Raw genomic sequence first — 18,387 nt, forward strand, 5'->3', positions numbered from 1 at the left:
CTTCCAATTTGTGTAAAAGGAAGCTAACGATTTCATTAAATCTCACCATATAAATTTACTGATTTTAACTTAGCCCTTTGCCTGTGTCAGTTTTGTTGGAATGCTTGTTTTCAACTCTTAACTATTAGAAGACCTAAAACTGGTAGTTGGGAAAGTTCTCAAATTTCCATTGATTTTCAGTGCTTTTTATTTAAAGGAAACCTGCCCTGCCTGCAGCCAGGTACCTCAGGATCTACAGTTTCCACCATCTGCAAAGCTTCAAGAGCTCCTAGATTACTTAACTCAAAGTGCTTCACTGTAAGTTTTCTTTAAATGTTTTCCTATTACTCTTGTAGGTCTCTTATGTGTTTTAATATATCATCACAGTTGCTGCCTTTTGGTCGTATTGTTATTTACAGTTAAGGTTTATGTTGGTTTTGCCAACTTGAATTTTTGACCTCAATCTGGTGTCAGAGCAAGAAAAGTAACGAGACAGATGCTGAAAGAAGAAATACTGGCAACAAGTTGTCTTTCATGCTTTCAGCCCATGTGTATTGTAGGGGGCCTGAAAAGAAAAAATGGAAAATATTTTCACCTCCAACTATTGAAGGGGACTTAGTGACTGGAAGCTCCTTTCTGAACTGTTCTAGGTAACCAAAGGATAATAATTTGCCAAAGTGTGCATAGTGTTAATTACCAAGGCATTCAGAAGAACTTTACAATAGTTGAGTTATGGCAAAGTAGAAGTCCCTACTCTTTTACTCCAAAGAAGTGAATCAATGTTTAGCCAGAAAAGACCCTTTCTTTATTAATTGGGCAGTCAGTATTGGTTCTTTGTTAAAGTTATCTTGCACAGGAATAAAAAGTAAGCTGCACATGAATGCTTTAAAACTAAGTAAGAAAGGACAATATAGGTTAATTGGCCACAGTTGGCCTTATGAAGGGAGGGTGAGTGACCATGTTGATGAACACAGTCATTTTTGATGTCCTACACAGACAAATGAAGTCCCCAGCTATCACTGCAACTTTGGATGGAAAAAATAAAACCCTCTATTTACAAGTAAGAATTTTCTTTCTGTAATAATTTGATTCATCTGTGTCTAAGCAACAAGAATGTTCGTGAGGTTATTGTATTGAAAGCTAATGTCAGATCTGGTTTTACAGACTGTAGCATCAATTGAAGAAAGAACCAGACCAAATCTTTCAAAAACCCTGAAGGGTAAGTGTAAGATGCCAGAGTTCTCAGAATTTCATCAAGTTCTCCCAAGTGCTAAAATGTTGCTGTGTTTCCAATAGTCCTTTTGTTTACAGTTTGGTAAGTGTTCTTTTTAAAGAGCTGAGCACAAATGTTACAACCAACATTCTTGAGCTCTCAGCATTTCTTGCTGCTTAATATCACTACTCTTCTCGTTTCCTGAAAAGTAAACATCTAGAATCACTTAAGTATGTAAAAACCTCTTTAAAAGCAGGTGTGTTGCTGAATATCTCACTAGTGTAATCACACTGAGTAGTAATGGAAAGGGTATTGAGAGTTGGAGGTTAGGAGCTAAAATAACTGCGTTTATTTGTGGCTGCTCCATTTTTCTCATTTTGCCAAATAATTTTGGCTTCCCTATTTTCCCATTAAATAGATTGCTTTTTGGGAGAAAGGGTTTTGATTTTTAAACTTGCAATGTGCCTCATACTTATTTACAAACATACGAAAATGATATAAAGCAGCCGAGCATCTGGTACATCAAGCCTGCACCTCATTCATGCTGCCTGAAATATCGTGATTATAACACTGCCAGTCCAGCAGTAGCCATGTAATCTCCTAGGAGAGGCAAAAATGCAGCTTAAAAACCCGTGGCCAATTAGGGGAAAAAATCTGGTAAATTCCTCTCCAACCCTATTAAGTAATTGCAACTAATCCAAGAGACTACATTGTCAGTGCTTGCCTTCTCTGGTATTTCACCTGTTTTTTTATAAAACCTAATCTTTGCTCCAATCAAGAACTGGTCCAGCTCTCCTTAGAAGGTATGCACGTATTGGCAACTTATTCCATAGGTCTGCTATCCTTCAGGAAAAGAAGGAGCTGTCTAACCTAACTCTATCCTTGTGTAACTTGTACACATGGTCCATGGTCTTCCTTAGTCTGTCTATAGGAATAAATCTAGCCCTTCAACTACTTTATATAACTCCTATCAAATCACCCTGATGTCTAGACATCCCTTAAAATTAATATACCTGGCTTTTTCTTTTAGTTTACCTGAGTAATTACGTTTTTTTAAGCTAGGAATCAGTCTTGTGGCCCTTATCTGAAACTTTTCCAAGCATCTATATCACCCATCTTTTTGGGGACCAAAATTGGGTACAGTTTTCTAAATGTGATCTAGCCAAGGTCTTGTACAAGGACAAAATGGTGTGCTTTGTTTTATCTTGAATAGTCATGTTAATACAACCTGATGCCCTATTTGCTTTAGTTATGGCTTCTTGGCATTGATTGCGAACCTTTGAGAATTATGAACAGTAATGCCAAGATCCTTTTCTCACAACTGATTTCAGCTCTGTTCTATGTAGAGTGTTGGTCCTGAGCACTTCCTCGTGCTATTTTAGCAATTCCGCTATTGACGAGCCCAATACTGCTGTTTCCAGGCATCCTCTGGAAACTTACCATTTTTTGTGTGTGATTTAGACAGACTGCTGGCAAGGTGCTTATGACCTCAGCAACACCAAATGCAATTCCAGAAGAGATCTTGGGATTGTTGTGCAGTTTGGGAATTCTGACTAATTTTTTTTACTAGTCCTGATGAAGGGGGGGGGGGGGTGGGGGCTGTGATTTACTTCAGTTGATGAAAGAATTCAAAGCTCCCTAACAATTGAAGTGAACTCTTACAGGCACTTAAACTGCTTTTTATTAAATCTTAAATAATAAACTTCTGTTCTCACAAAGGGTCAGTGGAGTATTTACAGTTTCTGTACTATACAACCTATCTTGTTCACTCATTCCTTTTAGGGAAGGAAATCTGTCCTCACCTGATCTGGCATATATGAGACTCCAGACCCACAGCAATGTGGTTGACTCTTAATTGCCCTCTGAAATTAGAATCATTTATACCAAGTAAATGTTTACTTTTCAAACTTTAAAAAATCACTGGAACAGGTTCAGAACTCTATTCATAAACTTGCAGTTTAATGATCCATAACCTGAAGTTTTTACTTGCTTTTTGATATATATAAATGACTTGGATATTGGAATACAGAGTAAAATTTCAAAAACTGACGATGATGCCAAACATGGGGATGTGGCAAACAGAGAGGATGATACCAATCGACTGCAGCAAGACATAGATAGGCTAGCAAAATGGGCAGCCAAGTGGCAGATGGAATTTGGTAGAGAAGTGTGAGGTGATGCATTTTGGCAGAGGCATAGGGTGAGGTAATATATATTTAATGGCACAGTTCTAAAGAGTGTTCAGGGACAGAGGGACCTGGGGCTTCATGTGCATAGATCTTTGAAGGCATCAGGACATATTGAGAGTTCGCAAAGCATATGGGATCTTGGGCTTCATAGAGGCATTGAGTACAAAAGCAAAGAAGTTATGCTGAACCTTTATAAAGCTCTGGTTAGGCCCAGTTCTGCTCACCACACTTTAGGAGGATGTGAGGGTCCTTGAGAGGGTGCAAATGAGATTTACCAGAATGGTTCCAGGGATGAGGGATTTTAGCTACAAGGTTAGATTGTAGAAGTTGGGGTTGTTCTCATTGGAGCAAAAGAGATTGAAGGGAGATTTGATAGAGGCGTACAAGATAGCTGATGGTATAAGGACTGGGGACACATTTAAGGTTTTGCACTGGGGACACTGATTTAAGGTTTTGAGCAAGAGATGCAGGGAGATGAGAAGAATAACTTTTGCTAATGACCTGAAACACTCTGCCAATGAGAGTGGTGCAAGTGGAGACGATGAATGATTTCAAAAGGAATGTGGATGGGCACTTGAGGGTAATAAACTTGCAGGACTTTGGGGATAGAGCCAGTGAATGGGACTGATTGGATTGTTCTACAGAGAGCCAGCATGAACTTGATGGGTCGAATGGCCTCCATCTGTGCCATTATGATGATTCTATAAATGGCCTAGCAAGTCACTCAGTTGTATCAAACCGCTAAAGAAAAACTGAATAATAAAACCGGGTGAACCACCCAGTATTGACCTAGGCACCAAAAACGACAAAGGCCAGTCGACCCTTCAAAATCATCCTCTGGAACATCTGGGGACTTGTGCCAAAATTGGGAGAGCTGCCTCACAGATTACTGGAGCAATAGCTTGACATAGTCATATTTACCGAATCATACCTGACAGCCAATGTCCCAGAATCCTGCTTCACCAGTCCTAGGTATGCCCTGGCCCATTGGCAGAGTGGTATACAGTCAGGAGGGAATGGCCTTGGGAGTCCTCAACATGACTCAGGACTCCATGAAGTCATTATAGCACAGAAGGAGACCATTTGGCCCATCAACTCGGTGCCAGCTCTCTAGAGCAGTCCAATCAGTTCTGCAGCCCTGCAAGTTTATTTGCGGCAAGTGCCCATCCAATTTCCTTTTGAGATCATTCATTGTCTCTGCTTCCACCGTCCTCTTATGCAGCGGATTCCAGGTCATCTCTGCAGAAAAGATTTCTTCCTCACATCCCTGACGTCGTCTGGCATCAGGTCAGACATGGGTAAGGAAACCTCATGCTGATTTTTTTTTTATTCATTCATGGGATGTGGGCGTCGCTGGCCAGGCCAGCATTTATTGCCCATCTCTAATTGCTCTTGAGAAGGTGGTGGTGAGCTGTCTTCTTGAACCGCTGCAGTCCATGTGGGGTAGGTACACCCACAGTGCTGTTAGGAAGGGAGTTCCAGGATTTTGACCCAGTGACAGTGAAGGAACAGCGATATAATTCCAAGTCAGGATGGTGCGTGATTTGGAGGGGAACTTGCAGGTGGTGGTGTTCCCATGCATTTGCTGCCCTTGTCCTAGTTGGTAGAGGTTGCGGGTTTGGAAGGTGCTGTCTAAGGATCCTTGGTGCATTGCTTCAGTGCATCTTGTAGATGGTACACACTGCTGCCACTGTGCGTTGGTGGTGGAGTGAGTGAATGTTTGTAGATGGGGTGCCAATCAAGCGGGTTGCTTTGTCCTGGATGGTGTCGAGCTTCTTGAGTGTTGTTGGAGCTGCACCCATCCAGGCAAGTGGAGAGTATTCCATCACACTGCTGACTTCTGCCTTGTAGATGGTGGACAGGATTTGGGGAGTCAGGTGAGTTACTCACTGCAGGATTCCTAGCCTCTGACCTGCTCTTGTAACCACAGTATTAAAATGACTACTTCAGTGCAGTTTCTGGTCAATGGTAGCCCCTAGGATGTTGATAGTGGGTGATTCAGCGATGGTAATGCCATTGAATGTCAAGGGGAGATGGTTAGATTCTCTCTTGTTGGAGATGGTCATTGCCTGGCACTTGTGTGGCACGAATGTTACTTGCCATTTAGCCCAAGCCTGGATATTGTCCAAGTCTTGCTGCATTTCTACACGGACTGCTTCAGTATCTGAGGAGTCGTGAATGGTGCTGAACGTTGTGCAATCATCAGCGAACGTCCCCACTTCTGACGTGATTGAAGGAAGGTCATTGATGAAGCAGCTGAAGATGTTTGGACCTACTACACTTCCCTGAGGAACTCCTGCAGTGATGTCCTGGAGCTCAGATGATTGACCTCCAAAACCACAACCATCTTCCTTTGCGCTAGGTATGACTCCAACCAGCGGAGGGTTTTCCCCCTGATTCCCATTGACCTCAGTTTTGCTAGGGCTCCTTGACGCCATACTCGGTCAAACGCTGCCTTGATGTCAAGGGCAGTCACTCTCACCTCACCTCTTGAGTTCAGCTCTTTACCATCTACCACCCTCCCTCAGCTGATGAATCAGTACTCCTCCATGTTGAGCACCACTTGGAAGAAGCATTGAGGGTATCAAAGACACAATGTATCCTGGGTGGGGAACTTGAATGTCCATCATTGAGTGCCTTAGTAGCACCATAACTGACCAAGTTGGCCAACACCTGAAGGGCATGTCTTCAAGGCAGGGCCTGGGGCAGCTGGTGAGAGAACCAACAAGAGGGAAAAACCTACTTGACCTTGTCATCACCAGTTTCCATGTCACAAATGCATCTGTCCATGACAATATTTGTAGGAGTGAGCATTGCACAGTCCTTGTGGAGGTGAAATCCCGGCTTCGCATTGAAGATATCCATCATGTTGTGTGGCACCGTGCTCAAGGGAATAGATTCCGAACAGATCTAGCAGCTCAAGTCTGGGAATCCATGAGCAACTGTGGGCCATCAGTAGAATTGTATTCAACCACAATCTGTAATCTCGTGGCCCGGCATATTCCTCACTCTGCTATTGCCATCAAGCCAGGGGACCAAGTCTGGTTCAATGAGGAGTGTAGAAGAGCAAGCCAGGAGCAGCACCAGACATACCTAAAAATGAGATGCAAATCTGGTGAAGCTACAACACAGGACTCTCTTGGCTTTTCTTCACATACGAAGATTTTGGGAAGGTTATACTGACCGGTTACAGGCCTGCTGGTGGCTAGTCAGGCCTATCCGTGACTGGCAGATTCTCCCACAACAGGTGCAAGTTAAGGTGTAGTCGCTGCTGGGGGCAAATGAATCTATCCTCCTTTTCTCTTTCATGCTGGTTCTTAGCTCAGTCTCAAAGGTGTCTGTAGCACTCCTGATGTAGCATCTCCAGGCATCACGATCTATGGCCTGCGCTTCCCCTTGGTGATGGTCGATGTGGCATACAGAGAGGGACTTCTTCAGGGAGTCCTTGAAACTTTTGCATGGGGCCCCTCTTCCATTTACCAGTGCTCAGCTCTCCATACAACACAATCGTGGGCAGACGACTGTCATCCATCCAGGCAACGTGACCCACCCAACGCAGTTGGCTTTGCAGGAGGATGGCCTCGATGCTGGTGATGTTGGCGGTTTCCAGGACTTCAATGTTTGTGATGCAGTCCTGAGGATGCTGCGGAGGCAGCGCTCTAGAAGGTGTACATGACGGCAATATAGGACCCATGACACTCAGCGCCATACAGAAGGGTCGTGAGGACTAATGCATGCTAAACAGCAGAAGCAACATACTATAGACAGAGTTCAGCGATCCCACAACCAATGGATCAGATCAAAGCTCTGCAGTCCTGCCACATCCAGATGTGATGGTGGTGGACAGTTAAGCAACTAACAGGAAGAGGAGGCTCCACAAATAGCCCCATACTCGATGGCAGAGCCCAGAACATCAGTGCAAAAGACAAGACTGAAACATTTGCAACCATCATCATGCAGAAGTGCTGAGTGGATGATCCATCTCAGCCTCCTCCTGAGGACCCCGGCATCACAGGTGCCAGTATGCAGCCAATTTGGTTCACTACATGATGTAAAGAAACGGCTGAAGGCACTGCATGCAGCAAAGGCTATGGGTACTGATAACATCCTGTCTGTAGTACTGGAGACTTGTGCTTCGGAACAAACCTTCCTTCTAGCCAAGTTGTTCTTGTACTGCTACAACACTGACATGTAGCCGATTAGGTGGAAAGTTGCCAATGTATGTTCTGGCCAATTACCGCCCCATCAGTCTACTCTCAATCATCAGCAAAGTGATGGAAGATGTATTTGATAGTGCTGTCAGGTAGCACTTACTCAGCAATCACCTCCTCATTGCACACTTTAGGTTCCACCAGATCCACTCAGCTCTAGAACTCATTACGGCCCTGGTCCAAACATGGATTAAAGAGCCGGATTCCAGAAGTGAGGTAAGAGTGACTGCCCGTGACATCTCGGCAGTGTTTGACTGTGTGTGGCATCAACGAGCCCTAGCAAAAGTGAAGTCATTGGGAATTGGGGGGGTGGCGGCTGATAACTCTCCACCGGTTGCACAAAGGAAGGATGGTTGTGGTTGTTGGTCAGTCATCTCAGCCCCAGTACATTGCTGCAGGGGTTCCTCAGAATAGTGTCCTAGGCCCACCATCTTCAGCTGCTGTATCAATGATCTTTCCTCTGACATAAGGTCACAAATGGGGATGTTCATTGATGATTGCATAGTTATCAGTACCATACATAACTCCTCAGATACTGAAGCATTCCCTATCCATGTGCAGCATTCAGGCTTGGCCTGATTCAAGGCAACTGACATTTGTGTCAGTATGTGCCCGGCAATGGCCATCTCCAACAAGAGAGAATCTAACCATCTCCCGTTGATATTCAATGGCATTACCATCACTGAATCCCCCACTATCAACATCCCGAGGGTTACCATTGAACAGAAACTTAACTGGACTAAACATATTAATACTGCAGCTATAAGAGCAGGTCAGAAGCTGGGAATTCTGCAATGAGTAACTCACCGCCTGAATCCCCAAATCCTGTCGACCAGGCACGAGTCAGGAGTGTGGTGGAACACTTGCCTGGATGAGTACAACTCCAGCCACACTCAAGAAGCTTGACATCATCCAGGCCAAAGCAGCCCACTTGGTTGTCAGCCCATCCACCATCTTAAATATTCACTGCCTCCACCACCAGCACCCAGTGACAGCAGTGCGTACCATCTACAAGATGTACTGCAGCTGCTCACCAAAGATCCCTTCAGCAACACTTTCCAAACCCACGACCTCTACCACCTAGAAAAGAACAAGGGAAACAGATACATGGCAATTTCAAGGCAATTATGGATGGGGAATAAATCCTGACTTTGCTCGCAATGTTCACATCCCATGAATGAATTTTTTTTAAATTCAGTGAATAGGAAGAAGCATTAGGAATGTGTAAGAAGCACAAATCATTTTCCAGCAAACATCTGCACATGCTTGTTTGTCAGTTTCTTATGAATTGTTACGATCAGGTGAGAAAGGTATCTAGGGGTCTTTTACTGTCTTCACCTGGTCTTATTGTAACAGGGGTTATGTTATAAACAGTGTTTTGAGCTCCCCCCTTTGTGAATCCTTGTTCACCACTTTCCAATTATAAGACAAAGAAATGAGCATAAACAGACTTTAAGTTGAAAGAAGAAAAGTGAAATTTTATTAAAACTTAAATTTAAACTCTAATTCGGTTAATGCCTACGGATATACGCTGCACCCCAAGCTAGCGTGCATACGTGATACACGCATGCAAATAGGGACAGAAAAGAGCAGAAGAAATGCCCTGCCTTATTACAATGGAAGCACACAGGTCGGGGCTCACTCTTGCTCAGAGCACCTTCCTTTTTGGCTGGAGGAGGGCCCCCTGTGTCTCCTGCTTTCCTTTCTCTCCCAGGCCTGCCTGGGCAGAGGTCATCTGCCCACCCTTTGTCCTTTTTGGATTTATGGGGGTGATTAGGAAAGGTTCTCCCCTGAGAAACCGACTTATACATTAAAGCAAACTCATCGGCCAGAACGGCCGCTTGCCGGACTCCCTGAATCCACTAATATAAAAGCAGAATACTGCAGATGCTGGAAATCTGAAATAAAAACAAGAAATGCTGGAAATACTCAGCAGGCCTGGCAGCATCTGTGGAGAGAGAAGCAGAGTTAAAGTTTCAGGTCAGGGACCCCCCTTCAGAACTGACAAATATTAGAAATGCAAAAGGTTTTGAGCAAGTAAAGCGGGGGTGGGGCAAGAGATAACAAAAGAGGTGTTGATAGGACAAGGTCACAGGGAATAACTGACCAGAAGGTCATGGAACAAAGGCAAATGGTATGTTAATGGTGTGGTGAAAGACAAAGCATTAGTACAGAGAGGGTGTCAATTGACTGTAAAATGAACAGTCCTGGCTCCAAGCCAAAAAGAAAACAGTGGGCAGGCACAGTAGAAACAAACTAAAATAAACAAATAAAAAGGAGGGCCCGTCATGCTCTGAAATTATTGAACTCAATGGTCTGTCCAGCAGGCTGTAGTGTGCCGATTTGGTAAATCAGGTGCTGTTCCTTGAGCTTGCGTTGATGTTCACTGGAACACTGCAGTAATCCCAGGACAGAGATGTGAACATGAGAGCAGAGGGGGAGTGTTGAAATGGCGAGCAACTGGAAGCTCCAGATCATGCTTACGGACTGAGCGGTGGTGTTCCGGAAAGCGGTCGCCCAATCTGCGTTTGGTCTCCCCAATGTAGAGGAGACCACATTGTGAGCAGTGAGTACAGTATACTAAATTGAAAGAAGTACAAGTAAATCACTGCTTCACCTGAAAGGAGTGTTTGGGGCCTTGGATAGTGAGGAGACAGGAGGTAAATGGGCAGGTATTACACCACCTGCAATTGCAGGGGAAAGTGCCGTGGGATGGGGATGATGTGGTGGGGGTAATGGAGGAGTGGACAAGGGTGTCGCGGAGGGAACAATCCCTTTGGAATGTTGACGAGGAAGGGAGGGGATCATCCTTTTCTCCCCCCCCAAACGCATCTTCCCCTGTCAGCATTCCGAAGGGATCGTTCCCCCCCACGACACCCTCGTCCACTCCTCCATTACCCCCACCACCTCGTCCCCTTCCCACGACACCTTCCCCTGCAATCGCAGGAGGTGTGATACCTGCCCATTTACCTCCTCTTTGCTCACTATCCAAGGCCCCAAACACTCCTTTCAGGTGAAGCAGTGATTTACTTGTACTTCTTTCAATTTAATATAAAGTATTCGCCGCTCACAATGTGGTCTCCTCTACATTGGGGAGACCAAACGCAGATTGGGTGACAGCTTTGCGGAACACTTCCGCTCAGTCCGTAAGCATGACCCCGAACTTCCGGTTGCTTGCCATTTCAACACCCCCTGCCCACCACCACCCCCCCAGCACTGACGCTCACATCTCTGTCCTGGGATCGCTGCAGTGTTCCAGCGAACATCAACACAAGCTCGAGGAACAGCATCTCATTTACCAATTAGACACACCACAGCCTGCTGGACTGAGCTTGGAGCCAGGGCTGTTCATTTTATCGTCAATTGACACCCTCTCTGTACTAATGCTTAGTCGTTCACCACACCATCAACATACCATTTGCCTTTGTTCCATGACCTTCTGGTCAATTATTCTCTGTGACCTTGTCCTATCAACACCTCTTTTGTTATCTCTTGCCCCATCCCCGCTTTACTTGCTTAAAACCTTTTACATTTCTAATATTTGTCAGTTCTAATGATGGGTCATTGACCTGAAACATTAACTCTACTTCTCTCTCCACAGATGCTGCCAGACCTGCTGAGCATTTCCAGCATTTCTTGTTTTTATCCTTGAGTCCACTGCTCCTCTACATAGGTCATTGTTGAGAGTGGGAGGGAGTTTTTAAAATTCCTCTAACAGAATTACTTCTCTGAGAGTCTGAAAGCTGAGCTGTATTTTCAGAGCCCTCAGCTACTGGTCAAAAGCCAGCTGCTTGCTTCTTACAAACTCCAGATAAATTTGATTTGCTTACTTTTTGAGGTTTCCAAACTTTTGGCGGTAGGCTTCAGGTACTAATTCATATGCCCAGAGGAATGCATTTTTGGTCAGTTCATAATTCGACGAACTATCTATCATCTGGCAACAAGGAATAAACCTCATTGGCTTTTTCAGTTAGTTTGCTTTGCAATAAGAGAGACCAGGTTTCAGCTGGCTATTTAGCTGCCTTGCCAGTTTCTCAAATGACACAAAGAATGCTTCCACATCTTCCTCGTTGAATTTTGGAATTAATTGAGCGCGTTTTAACAATTTTGTACCCAGCACTGAAATATGCTCCTCCATATTGGCCATGTTTTCACTGGGGATACTCTGTCGCCCCTTAGTTAACTCAAGTCGCTTCAACTCTCTTTCTTTGCGTTCTTTCTCTCTCTCTCTCTCTCTCTCTCTCTCTCTCTCTCTCTCTCGCCTTTCATTTTCTTCACGTTACTTCTGGAAGGCTCTCTCTTTCTACCTCTCTCCGCAAATTCAAGTTTCCTTTGTTTCAGTTGTATCTTGCTAACAATACCCTGTCTGTGTCTGTTTCGAATGCTGTTTCTGCTTCAGCTTCAAGGGAAAAATGGTTGGCCACTAGCCTTTGGAGTTCAGACTTCCTGGCCTTGTCACATACAGTGATCCCACACTGCTCAACCATTTTACTCAACTCCTCCATACAGTGCTTTTAACTTATCCCAAGTTACTTCACCCTGGCTTGGAGAACTACTAGCTTCAGTTGCAGACATGTTAGTTTTGAATCACACACAACCACAAGAAAGACTGTATTGAAATTTGCTCTTTTTTGATTGGGAACAATTTGGCTTCCCGCTTCCAATTTCTCTTGTTTGTGGGTAAAATTCCGGATGCTAGCACCCAAATTTCTGTTACGACCAGGTGAGAAAGGTATCTAGGGGTCTTTTACTGTCTTCACCTGGTCTTATTGTAACAAGGGTTTATGTTTTAAACAGTGTTTTGAGCTCCCCCCTTTGTGAATCCTTGTTCACCACTTTCCAATTATAGGGCAAAGAAATGAGCATAAACAGTCTTTCTTGGGTTTAAAGAAGAAAAGTGAAATCTTATGAAAACTTAAGCTCTAATTCTGTTAATGCCTATGGATGCATGTTATGCTCCACGCTAGCATACATACGCGATATGCACATGCAAATAGGGACAGAAAAGAGCAGAAGAAAAATAAAATGGAAAGGTTTGAGGCAATATCAGAAGAGTTTCCTGTTTCCTGTGCTTCGAGCTCACTGTAGTCCTTTTGTAAGTAGTCTTTCTTTTCGTTGCGGCCCAGTATTAGGACATAGAACAGTACAGCACAGTACAGGCCCTTCGGCCCACGATGTTGTGCCGAACCTTTAACCTACTCTAAGATCAAACTAACTACCTACCCTTCATTCTACTATCATCCATGTACCTATCCAAGAGTTGCTTAAATTCCCCTAATGTATCTGCTTCTACCACCACCGCTGGCAGCACATTCCATGCACCCACCACTCTCTGTGTAAAGAACCTACCTCTGACATCTCCCCGATACCTTCCTCCAATCACCCTAAAATTATGCCCCCTGGTGATAGCCCTTTCCACCCTGGGAAAAAGTCTCTGACTATCCACTCTATCTATGCCTCTCATCATCTTGTACCCCTCTATCAAGTCACCCCTCATCCTTCTTCGCGCCAATGAGAAAAGCCCTAGCTCCCTCAATCTTTCTTCGTAGGACATGCCCTCCAGTCCAGGCAGCATCCTGGTAAATCTCCTCTGCACCCTCTCTAAAGCTTCCACATCCTTCCTATAATGAGGCAACCAGAACTGAACACAATATTCCAAGTGTGGTCGAACCAGGGCCTTATCGAGCTGCAGCATAACCTCGCGGCTCTTAAACTCAATCCCCCTGTTAATGAAAGCCAACACACCATACGTCTTCTTAACAACCCTATCAACTTGGGTGGCAACTTTGAGCAATCTATGGACATGGACCCCAAGATCCCTCTGTTCCTCCACACTGCCAAGAATCCTGTCTTTAAGCCTGTATTCCGCATTCAAATTCGACCTTCCAAAATGAATCACTTCACACTTTTCCAGGTTAAACTCCATCTGCCACTTCTCAGCCCAGCTCTGCATCCTGTCAATGTCCCGTTGCAACCTACAACAGCCCTCCACACTATCCACAACTCCAGCAACCTTTGTGTCATCGGCAAACTTACTAACCCAGCCTTCCACTTCCTCATCCAAGTCATTTATAAAAATCACAAAGAGCAGAGGTCCCAGAACAGATCCTTGTGGAACACCACTGGTCACCGAGCTCCATGCTGAATACCTTCCATCTACTACCACCCTCTGACTTCTATGGGCCAGCCAATTTTGTATCCAGACAGCCAACTTTCCCTGAATCCCATGCCTCCTTACTTTCTGAATGAGCCTACCATGGGGAACCTTATCAAACACCTTGCTAAAAATCCATATACACCACATCCACTGCTCTTCCTTCATCAATGTGTTTTGTCACATCTTCAAAGAATTCAATAAGGCTTGTGAGGCATGACCTGCCCCTCACAAAGCCATGCTGACTGTCTCTAATCAAACCATGCTTTTCCAAATAATCATAAATCCTGTCTCTCAGAATCCTCTCCAATAATTTGCCCACTACCGACGTAAGACTGACTGGTCTATAATTCCCAGGGTTATCCCTATTCCCTTTCTTGAACAAGGGCACAACATTTGCCACCCTCCAATCATCTGGTACTACTCCAGTGGACAGTGAAGACGCAAAGATCATCGCCAAAGGCGCAGCAATCTCTTCCCTCGCTTCCCGTAATATCCTTGGGTATATCCCGTCTGTCCCCGGGGACTTATCTGTCCTCATATCATTCAAAATTTCCAGCACATCCTCCTTCTTAACCTCAACCTGTTCGAGCATATCAGCCTGTTCCACGCTGTCCTCACAAACGACCAGGTCCCTCTCACTAGTGAATACTGAAGCAAAGTATTCATTTAGGGCCTCCCCTACCTCCTCCGACTCCAGGCACAAGTTCCCTCCACTATCCCTGATCGGCCTTACCCTCACTCTGGCCATCCTCTTGTTCCTCACATAAGTGTAGAACACCTTGGGATTTTCCTTAATCCTACCCGCCAAGACTTTTTCATGTCCCCTTCTAGCTCTCCTAAGTCCATTCTTCAGTTCCTTCCTGGCTACCTTGTAACCCTCTAGAGCCCTGTCTGATCCTTGCTTCCTCAACCTTAAGTAAGCTTCCTTCTTCCTCTTGACTAGCTGTTCCACATCTCTTGTCATCCAAGGTTCCTTCACCCTACCATCCCTTCCCTGCCTCATCGGGACAAACCTATCCAGCAGTCGCAGCAAGTGCTCCCTAAACAACCTCCACATTTCTGTCGTGCATTTCCTTGAGAACATCTGTTCCCAATTTATGCTCCCCAGTTCCTGCCTAATAGCATTGTAATTCCCCCTCCCCCAATTAAATATTTTCCCATCCCGTCTTCTCCTGTCCGTCTCCATGACTATAGTAAAGGTCAGGGAGTTGTGATCACTATCACCGAAATGCTCTCCCACCGAGAGATCTGCCACCTGGCCTGGTTCGTTGCCAAGCACTAAGTCCAACATAGTCTCCCCTCTAGTCGGCCTATCTACATATTGAGTCAGGAAACCTTCCTGGACACACCTGACAAAAACTGCTCCATCCAAACTATTTGCACTAAGGAGGTTCCAATCAATATTAGGGAAGTTGAAGTCACCCACGACAACAACCCTGTTACTTCTGCACCTTTCCAAAATCTGCCTCCCAATCTGTTCCTCCATGTCTCTGTTGCTATTGGGGGGTCTATAGAAAACTCCCAACAAAGTGACTGCTCCTTTCCTGTTTCTGACTTCCACCCATAATGACTCAGTAGACAAACCCTCCTCGACAACCTCCCTTTCTGCAGCTGTGATACTATCCCTGATTAACTGCCACTCCCCCACCTCTTTTACCTCCCTCCCTATTCCTTTTGAAACATCTAAACCCCAGAACATCCAACATCCATTCCAGCCCCTGTGATATCCACGTCTCCGTAATGGCCACAACATCGTAGCTCCAAGTACTGATCCATGCTCTAAGTTCATCACCCTTATTCCTGACGCTTCTTGCGTTAAAATAGACACACGTCAACCCATCATACTGGCTGCAACTTTGCCCTGTCAACTGTCTAACCTTCCTCACAGACTCTCTGCACTCGGTATCTGCCTGTTTAACAGCTACCCCATCCACTGATCCGTGGCTCCGGTTCCCATCCCCCTGCCAAACTAGTTTAAACCCTCCCGAAGAGCTCTCGCAAACCTCCCGCCCAGGATATTGGTAGGAGACTTTTTTTTCTCTTGAGGTTCATGTGTCTTCAGTGGTTTCCAAAGCTGGTGAGAGCGAGATGAGAACAGACAGGAGAGAGGTATTTTCAGTCCAGGAGCTAAAAGCCTTCTGATTTCAAGTTCCTTGTTGGAAGTTCAAATTCAAAAAACTCCAATAGTCAGTCATGTGACCCAAATCAGTCCAACCACGTCTGTTTATGTATTCGGCAGTTAACCTAGAAAGCTAGCCTTTCTATCTTCAGCATCTGGTAATCAAAAGTCCATTGTGAATTAAATTGGAGCAGGGAATAGCCCCTTTGTCCTTTGAAGTACTGTCTGTTGATATGCTAATGTCTCTCTCCAGCCAAATTCTCCAATTGTTTTTAAAGCAAGTTCTTTCTTCAACAGTCCAAAATCAATGTTCATGCGGCAAAATTAATTTTCCTCATTCTTGGCAGGTGGGGGCTTGCCTGACAGAATAATCTCGTCCTAACCTTAATTCAAAATGATTTTATCTTGCAGAGTTGGGTCTTACAAATGGACAGGAGCTGGCAGTAGCTGATATAACGACGCCTCAAACAGTGCTTTTCAGACTTCATTTTACTACTTGACCAGTTTTGAAAACATTCTGAACAGTCAAATTGTACAAAATTGATTTAGGAAAAATATTGATCTGTTCATCATCGGTGTACAAGACTTTGTCATTTTCTAACGGGCTTGGATTTGAAGTTGGATATATATACTAGTATCACATCAGACCACAAATAGTTGAAGGTGTATTGTATATATGTTAGAAATGGGATATGAGCTGTGGTGCCAATTTAAAGTAATAGCAATGGCATTGTATATAGGAAACTGGGACACTTTGTTCCTTTTCTTTATTTCATGCACTGTAACCTCTAATTATTGAGCTTTTTAAGATTGATTTACAGTTGAAAAGCAAGGAATCATATTTTTCAAAACGTAAAGATTTTTTGTCAATTTTTCAAATAAGATTTTGTCCCATATGTTGCAGTTTAGGTTTTATATATTTATTGACATGGAATAGTAGCTCTAACAATATATGTTTTTATTTAAGCTTGCATTGACCTGAAACCTGAAATTTAATTATTCTTGAAACTGGACTTGTATTTCAAAAGTAGAAAGTTATACAAATGCCAGTTATTATACTTTTGGCTATGAATGTTTTTAAAATGTTGTAAAGAATGTTACTTTACACCAAAAACTTTCCTTGTGCTGTTCAATGAGTGGAGCCCCATACCAGAAACTGTTAAAACTGAAGGTTTTTTTTACAGATTCTAAAATGTACAGTATTCTTCATCCCTTTACAGATTCTCCAAAAGAGGTTGTGAATACTATAATAAAATAAGCAATAATCTTTTTTGGGATTGTACATTATGTTAAAAGAAGCATGTGTATCCTGAAGAATGTCTAATACATGTTCACGTAGTAAAATACTTGAAAAACTGTAGTTTTTTTTAAAAAATAGGAACAAAAAGAGAAAATGCTGGAAATACTCAAGGTCAGAGAGTATCTGTGGAGAGAGAGACACTTGACATTCCAGTGTATCCAGAGTTTGGGGGGCTTTTTCTCTTGCTGACAATAGCAGATCTGTGGGAACACTGATAACCAAGAAATAATGGGAATGTGATATTCTTGTCCACTTTGGAGCCCTGTGATGACAGTTGTTGATTGGTGCTATTGAAATAGAGAAAAATGTAAAAACATTTGAAAAGTGATTAGGAGAACAAGCATAAGGAACCAAGAGGAATGGCAGAGGGAGATAGGGTATGGTAATATACTGATTGTTACTGGTCTAGTAATCCTGAAACAAGAATTCAAATCCCACCATGGCAGTTGGTGAATTTAAATGGTTAGGTTAAATAAATCTGAAATAAAAGGTAGTCTCAGTAATGGTGACCATGAAACTACTGGTCATAAAAGTCCAACTGGTTCACCGATGGCCTTTCCCAGTCTGGCTATGTGTGACTCCACGCCTACAGCAATATGGTTGACTCTTAACTGCCCTCTGAAATGGCCTAGCAAGTCACTCAGGTGCATCAGAGAAAATGCTAGCACTGTGGGAGTACCTTCACCACACGGACTGAACAATTCTCAAGGGCACTTAGGGTTAGACAATAAATGCTGGCCTTACCAGTGATGCCTGCATCCTGTGAATGAACGAAACAAAATAATTTAGCATATCAAATAGATTAGTGGGACAAGAATGAGAGAGAAATTAAAGGCACCGTATAAAGTATGCAAAACTATATTCAGGAAGCACATTCGTTAGAATTCCAACCTGGAGAAGAGAGGCTTATAAAAGTTCTATGCATGTTAAGATGTTGGTCAGCTCTGACAATAAAATGTACAAAATGGCAGTTCCAACATGGAAGTGTTGCAAATGTAATTGCATTTAAACAATGCAATGTTAAATATTAAACTGTTTGACACTGAAGAGTGTCTTATTAAATCTGTCAGGAAATGTTCAAGAACTTTCTTTACGAAGTATATTTTTGGTGTCAGTTTTCTCCCCTCAGTCATTGACAGTAGCTAGAGTACAGTTTCACAGACATGGAAAAAATTCTGGTACTGTGCCAAATTGTCATTCTGCATTGTCAGCCTAAATT

The 18,387-nt window shown here is 43.7% G+C and overlaps 1 protein-coding gene across 3 annotated transcripts in view; it reads left to right on the plus strand.

Annotated features, from left to right (window-relative positions):
• uba3 (ubiquitin-like modifier activating enzyme 3) overlaps positions 1–17,212 on the plus strand; it is a 68,362-nt gene extending 51,150 nt beyond the window's left edge. For all 3 annotated transcript variants that reach the window (XM_068051544.1, XM_068051545.1, XM_068051546.1), the window contains 4 exons: positions 197–297; positions 976–1,039; positions 1,144–1,198; positions 16,280–17,212. In XM_068051544.1, coding sequence (XP_067907645.1) covers positions 197–297; positions 976–1,039; positions 1,144–1,198; positions 16,280–16,368 — 309 coding nt within the window. In that variant the 3' untranslated portion in view covers positions 16,369–17,212. The remainder of the gene's footprint in view (positions 1–196; positions 298–975; positions 1,040–1,143; positions 1,199–16,279) is intronic.
• Positions 17,213–18,387: the final 1,175 nt, after the last annotated feature.

Source organism: Heterodontus francisci, chromosome 19, assembly GCF_036365525.1.
Source record: "Heterodontus francisci isolate sHetFra1 chromosome 19, sHetFra1.hap1, whole genome shotgun sequence".
Taxonomy (NCBI): Eukaryota; Metazoa; Chordata; class Chondrichthyes; order Heterodontiformes; family Heterodontidae; genus Heterodontus; species Heterodontus francisci.